At 41.5% G+C, this 7,500-nt stretch overlaps 1 protein-coding gene across 2 annotated transcripts in view; it reads left to right on the top strand.

Moving 5' to 3' along the window:
- Window positions 1-7,500, top strand: part of Fbxl7 (F-box and leucine-rich repeat protein 7) — a 342,295-nt gene that overhangs the window by 106,841 nt on the left and 227,954 nt on the right. Inside the window, exon 1 of one of the 2 annotated variants that reach the window (XM_071675470.1) lies at window positions 1,191-1,638. The exons of the other annotated variant lie outside the window; for it this stretch is intronic. Coding sequence (XP_071531571.1) covers window positions 1,473-1,638 — 166 coding nt within the window. The 5' untranslated portion in view covers window positions 1,191-1,472. Of the gene's footprint in view, window positions 1-1,190; window positions 1,639-7,500 lie in introns of those variants that run through there. 2 annotated transcript variants of the gene reach the window in all.

Raw genomic sequence — 7,500 nt, 5'->3', positions numbered from 1 at the left:
CGATCCACAGACGCACACCTTCAGGGGTCCAAGTATTACATACCCTACCGTGTACAAATTGTACTGCTTACACGGAGGAGGAAGTAAGATTTTATGTCCCAGTAGCATTTCAGGATCAGATGGTTGTATATATATATATATATATATATATATATATATATATATATATATATATATATATATATATATATATATATATATATATATATATATCTTTCATACTATTCGCCATTTCCCGCGTCAGCGAGGTATATATATATATATATATATATATATATATATATATATATATATATATATGACACCCCTTTCTTAAGAATGTTCTTCTGCTCCGTATAATTACTCTGCAATAGCTTAGATAAGTCCAGTATTTCCGTGCCTATGACAGAGAAATTTTGCATTTAGAAAGTGTTAGGGAAATGTGTGTGTGCCTCCCTCGTCTTACCACTGCAGTACAGAAACACATGCTTCACATTATAACACAACGTCCAACCAAGATTATAGACTTTTCCCTCACACACACAAAGCAGCAGATCCCAGCTTCAACAAGTGTTCATATAAAAAGGATGAGAACGATTTTCAAGGGATGATATTTCCTCTGAGCCATTCCTGACTCCAGCCTCCTCCCCACAACCCCTCTTGCCCACCCCTTCCCACCAACCACAACCACCCCAACTCCTCCAGCCAGAGGGACCAACCCCTGTTGTCGTTCCATATGTTATTGCCAACTTCCTCCGCGTCGTGAAAATACGAGTTGTTGTTCTGCTCTGTCGCCTGTGAGGCTCTTCAGAGGGTTAGCCAGGTGTGTGGAGGAGGAGGTGGTCTATCTCTTGGTCCAGTGAGGGCCTTGTTTGTGTCCACGGACCAGCTCTCTCTTTCTAGCTCTGCCATTCCTCTCTCTCTCTCTCTCTCTCTCTCTCTCTCTCTCTCTCTCTCTCTCTCTCTCTCTCTCTCTCTCTCTCTCCCGTCTCTCTCACGTGATCTCGCTTCGCCAAGCTTTTAAGGATATCAGCACCAAGTTCTTTGTTGCCTGGCTTTCCTAGGAAGGTGTAACCATGTTTTGCTTTCGTTCGATCATAAATGGGAAATTTAGATAATGTTTATCTGTCAAGTTCGAAGGCTTTCTCTAGATGTGCACAGAGTGAGTTTCACATTTTGTATGGTAAATGCTAACATGGACACCCAACCTTCCATTCCCCGCCGAGAACAATGATGCCATATTTTTGATATCAGGACGTATCCCGTGAAATAGCATTTGCCTTAGCTTTTAGCTAACCTGTACACCCATTGTAGAACATTATGTGTAAAGTATAGACATATGTAAGCGAGCGGCGTTAGACATCAGTGTCAGGTGTACATGTGCATGGTTAAAAGTACTGGCCAGCAGGCGGCCTCTGGCAACTGTACTCGGATGCCATTGAGGGGCCCCAGCCTAAAGACTTCAGTGTTGTTGGTGCAATCGAGGGGTTACTATGTATTGTGATCGTGGGACGAAATTGAGAATACGACCGAATTTGTGCTCTCCTTCAGCTAGTAGCAAGACTGTAGTTTTAGGATGTGACATGTGTGAATCAGGATATGAAACAGAAAGAACGCTAACCGTGTGTAGGTGCGGATACTCTTGGAAGAAGCGGATATGTGAGTTGGACTGCCATTCTTCTTTGCCTCCTTCCATTTTGTGTGTCTCTCTCGAGGATTGGATATTGTTCGTGTGGTTTTGCGGAGGTCCTACCCAGACGTCGAAGAGAAGGGACCCTTCGATATTTGCGACCCGATACAAATCGTGAGAAATTAATTCCAGGGAAGAAAATTGCGGGAAGAGAAAGGAAGTGGGTGAGATGCCTCACAATTCATGTCTTGGTGATGTACAAGAGGATTTATGCATAACGTCTAAACCGTGCAGTGTCAAGGCGGTGTAAGTCTTGTGTTAGTCCCATCATAGGCTTTCTTGATAGACTCAGTGCTCCCTGCTAGGTATGGACCAGCACACCCACTTCTTCCCAACCCACACTCCCCGGCAGACTTTCAACCCTGTTGGCACCTTATTTCGTTGTGACTTGTTTTACAACCTTTACGACGCATATAATGATGTGAGTTCGTCATCCTCTCAGGACCGCTGATCTTAGTGATATTACAACCAACAGAGCTATCACAACACAACTCTCAAGTTCCTGCATAACTCTGTCGTCTACTAAAACTTTTTAACCCAATGACCCCGTCAACCCCACATCCCCTCTTGACTAAGTGCGTAGCCTTCTCATTTCTACAACCTTTCAACTCACCAACTCTATTGCCCAACTCTTTCATGCCATATCTAATCCCCCCCCCCCCCCCCCCCCCCCCCCGGTCGCTCTCAACCCTACATTCCTTTAGCTCAACCATCTCAGTCTCACAATTTCTCATTGTGACAGCGCAATGATGAACAACTTTCATTTCCACAATCCACAGGTGAGTTTATAGACGCACAGGCTTGTCACTTTATGAAGCCCCTCCCAAACTTCACCTTAACGAGAAAAGACGACAACCATGCATGCTTCTTGACATTGCCAGTCTGCTGTTGTCCCAGTCTTATGCAATGATCTTGTTTACAATCTCCAACGTACACTCATTGGATACAATTCTGTCAGGATCTGTTGATGGTTTGTTAAGTGGTCTCGAGACTGTCACAAGTGGCGTTAGTATTGTGTTGTTTTCTTACATGTGGAATATCTATCGTATGGTGATTTGTGTTGACATTGTAGTTTAAACAAACTCTTTTGCAGATTTAATGAAACAGTTGACTACAATTAGCGACTGAGTTATGTGGTAGATGATGTGTTTTTTTGTTGTTGTTACTTGGGTGTTTCTAGGCATTGTTTGTTTCATGAAAGTAATTCAGAAGTTTTTAGTAAGGTTACTGATATATAAGTTTTCCTGTCCACCCTCTTCTTATTTCTTTTTTTTAAGTAATTATGTGCCTTGTAAAAGTTGGTATGTGTATTTTCCTTGTTGTGACAATGTATGTTGTCTACATGAGAATTCTCGTTTCCATGTGATCTTGTCATCTTACTTGTACAATTATGTGCTGTTCTTATCTGTGTATCATCTTGTTGCTGGTACGAAATTCAGAATGACCAGTTTGGTTGGTTGGTTATCTGGGCTTTAGGCCTGTCGACTGCCTGAGTCCTTAAAGCTGCCAAGTTCCAACCACCAGTCGAAAAGGAAATTCCAAAACAACACACACTTCATGTATGGCCCCAGTTGATTAGGTTCCATGTTAGTGTAGCTATTGTATGTGTACCAGTGATCATCTCTAGTACGACTTATCATTTCCTACATTTATACTGTATTGTGAGTTTGACTGTGATGATGATGCTCGTTACTGCATTATTTTTCAGGTGGTTATTACCTTCCTGTGATCTGGTGTGAACGTTTTGTTCTTGCCATCTCTTGGGTATTTTGTTTGTTCATGTTTTTGTATTTTTTCATAATGACTGCTTTTGAAGGACGCTTCTCTATGAATAATCATCTTAGGATTTTCTCAAATGTTTTAATTGCGACTCAGGAAGCACAGAGAAGCTTTCCATTTGATATATATATATATATATATATATATATATATATATATATATATATATATATATATATATATATATATATTGAATTATGCGAGGTACTTGTTTTACATATATTGAAAGTCAGTGTTAATTATATATATTTTGTCAGGTATTGTTACCTCGGAAACATGTCTGTTTTGTTCTTCTCGGAAACAATTTCTCTTGCTTTGGGTTTTTGTTCTTCCTGTCTTTTTATGAAAACTATGTTTAAACAATTTCAATTACGGGCGTTACCAGACTTTCCTTGTTTGTGGAACAGGCGTTACCAGACTTTCCTTGATTGTGGAACAGGCGTTACTAGACTTCCCTTGCTTGTGGAACAGGCGTTACCGGACTTTCCTTGCTTGTGGAACAGGCGTAACCGGACTTTCCTTGCTTGTGGAACAGGCGTTACCGGACTTTCCTTGATTGTGGAACAGGCGTTACCGGACTTTCCTTGCTTGTGGAATAGGCGTTACCGGACTTTCCCTGCTTGTGGAACAGGCGTTACCGGACTTTCCTTGACTGTGGAACAGGCGTTACCGGACTTTCCTTATTTGTGGAATAGGCGTTACCGGACTTTCCCTGCTTGTGGAACAGGCGTTACCGGACTTTCCTTGTTTGTGGAACAGGCGTTACCGGACTTTCCTTGTTTGTGGAACAGGCGTTATCGGACTTTCCCTGCTTGTGGTTACGCCAAGAGTAAAAACCCTGTTGCGGTGATGTTGTGTCAGTGGAGTAAGATATCGCCAAAGAATGTCACCTAGATGAGTCCATCGTTACCTGCTACTTGGTAGAGTTCAGCTTTACAACTACACGAGTGCTTGGTCCTGGGTTATTCAATAATAATAATGATAATAATAATAATAATGATAATAGAAATGGAAATAACAATACATAAGTATACGTATGTAAGTAGGAGAGATGGCCAGAGAGCGTTATTGGATTACGTGTTAACTGACAGGCGCGCGAAAGAGAGACTTTTGGATGTTAATGTGCTGAGAGGGGCAACTGGAGGGATGTCTGATCATTATCTTGTGGAGGCGAAAGTGAAGATTTGCAGAAGTTTTCAGAAAAGAAAATAGAATGTTGGGGTGAAGAGAATGGTGAAAATAAGTGAGCTTGGGAAGGAGACTTGTGTGAGGAAGTACCAGGAGAAACTGAGTGCAGAATGAAAAAAGGTGAGAGCAAAGGACGTAAGGGGAGTGGGGGACAAGTGGGATGTATTTAGGGAAGCAGTGATGGCTTGCGCAAAAGATGCTTGTGGTATGAGTAGCGTGGGAGGTGGGCAGATTAGAAAGGGTAGTGAATGGGGGGATGAAGAAGTAAGATTATTAGTGAAAGAGATGAGAGAGGCATTTGGACGATTTTTTGCAGAAAAATAGTGCAAATGACTGGGAGATGTATAAAAGAAAGAGGCAGAAGGTCAAGAGAAAGGTGCAAGAGGTGAAAAAGAGGGCATTTGAGAGTTGAGGTGAGAGAGTATCATTAAATCTTAGGGAGAGTAAAAAGATGTTTTGGAAAGAGGTAAATAAAGTGCGTAAAAGAAGAGAACAAATGAGAACATCGGTGAAAGGGGGCTAATGGGGAGGTAATAACAAGTAGTGGTGATGTGACAAGGAGATGGAGTTATTATTTTGAGTTTTTTTGAACGTGTTAGATGATAAGAGAGGCAGATATAGGGTGTTTTGGTCGAGGTGTTGTGCGAAGTGAGAAGGTCAGGGAGAATGGTTTGGTAAGAAAAAAGGTAGTGAAAGCTTTGCGGAAGATTAAAGCCGGCAAGACGGCGGGTTTGGATGGTATTGCAGTGGAATTTATTAAAAAAGGGGGTGACTGTGTTGTTGACTGGATGGTAAGGATATTCCATGTATGTATGGCTCATGGTAAAGTGCCTTAGGATTGGCGGAATGCATGCATAGTGGCATTGTACAAAGGATTGTACAAAGGCAAAAGGGGTAAAGGAGAGTGCTCAAATTACAGAGGTATAAGTTTGTTGAGTATTCCTGGGAAATTATATGGAAGGGTATTGATCGAGAGAGTCAAAGCATGTACAGAGCATCAGCTTGGGGAAGAGCAGTGTGGTTTCAGAAGTGGTAGAGGATGTGTGGATCAGGTGTTTGCTTTTGAAGATTGTATATAAGAAATACTTAGATAAACAAATGAATTTGTATATAACATTTATGGGTCTGGAGAAGTCATATGATAGAGTTGATAGAGATGGTCTGTGGAAGGTATGAAGAGTATATGGTGTGGGAGGCAAGTTGCTAGAAGCAGTGAAAAGTTTTTATCGAGGATTTAAGGCTTGTGTACGAGTAGGAAGAGAGGAAAGTGATTGGTTCCCAGTGAATGTCGGTTTGCGGTAGGGGACCGTGATGTCTCCGTGGTTGTTTAGTCTGTTTATGGATGGGGTTGTTAGAGAGGTGAATGCAAGTTTTGGAGAGAGGGGCAAGTATGCAGGCTGTTGTGGATGGGAGGGATTGGGAAGTGTCAGTTGTTGTTCGCTGATGATACAACGCTGGTGGCTGATTCGGGTGAGAAACTACAGAAGCTGGTGACTGAGTTTGGTAAAGTGTGTGAAAGAAGAAAGCTGAGAGTAAATTAGGTTATTAGGTATGGTAGGGATGAGGGACAAGTCATTTGGGAGGTTAGTTTGAATGGACTAAAACTGGAGGAAGTGAAATGTTTTATATATCTTTGAGTGCCGTGGAAGCGTGAGTCACAGGATGGGGAAGGGGGCGAAAGTTCTGGGAGCGTAGAATAATGTGTGGAAGGCAAGACCATTATCTCGGAAAGCAAAATTGGGTATGTTTGAAGGAATAGTGGTTCCAATAGCGTTATATGGTTGCGAGGCGTGGGCTATAGATAGGGTTGTGCGGAGGAGGGTGGATGTGTTGGAAATGAGACATTTGAGGTGGTTTGATCGAGTAAGTAATGAAAGGGTAAGAGAGATATATTGTAATAAAAAGAGTGGCTTAGAGAGCAGAAGAGGGTGTATTGATATGGTTTGGTCACATGGAGAGAATGAGTGAGGAATGATTGACCAAGACGATATATGTGTCAGAGGTGGAGGGAACGAGAAGTGGGAGACCAAATTGGAGGTAGAAGGATGGAGTGAAAAAGATTTTGAGCAATCGGGGCCTGAACATGCGGAAGGGGGAAAGGCGTGCAAGGAATGGAGTGAATTGGAACGATGTGGTATACCGGGGTCGACGTGCTGTCAATAGATTGAACCAGGACATGTGAAGCGTTTGGGGTAAACCATAGGAAGTTCTGTGGGGCCTGGATTTGGAAAGGGAGCTGTGGTTTCGGTGCATTATACATGACAGCTAGAGACTGAATGTGAATTACTGCAGCCTTTGTTGTCTTCTTCTAGCTCTACCTCGCGCGCGCGCGGGGGGAGGAGGGTGTCATTTCATGTGTGCAGGGGTGACGACGGGAATGAATAAAGGCAACAAGTGTTAATTATGTACATGTGTATATATGTATATGTATGTGTATGTATATATATGTATACGTTGAAATGTATAGGTATGTATATGTGCGTGTGTGGACGTGTATGTATATACATGTGTATGTGGGTGGGTTGTATAATAAAAATGATAATAATGATAATAATAATAATAATAATGATAATAATGATAATGATAATAATGATAATAATAATAATAATAATAATGATAATAGTAATAATAATAATAGTAATAATAATAATGATAATCTTTCTTTCATACTATTCGCCATTTCCCGCGTTAGCAAGGAAGCGTTAAGAACAGAGGACTGGGCCTTTGAGGGAATATCCTCACCTGCCCCCCTTCTCTGTTCCATTTTCTGGAAATTTAAAAGAAATATGAGAGGGGAGGATTAAATGATAATGATAATAATGACAAGAATAATAATTATGATAAAATACTACTACTACTACTAA

The sequence above is a fragment of the Panulirus ornatus genome, chromosome 2 (assembly GCF_036320965.1).
Source record: "Panulirus ornatus isolate Po-2019 chromosome 2, ASM3632096v1, whole genome shotgun sequence".
Lineage (NCBI taxonomy): Eukaryota > Metazoa > Arthropoda > Malacostraca > Decapoda > Palinuridae > Panulirus > Panulirus ornatus.
Note: the sequence above shows the minus strand (reverse complement) of the source record. Positions and strands in the feature narration are given on the sequence as shown.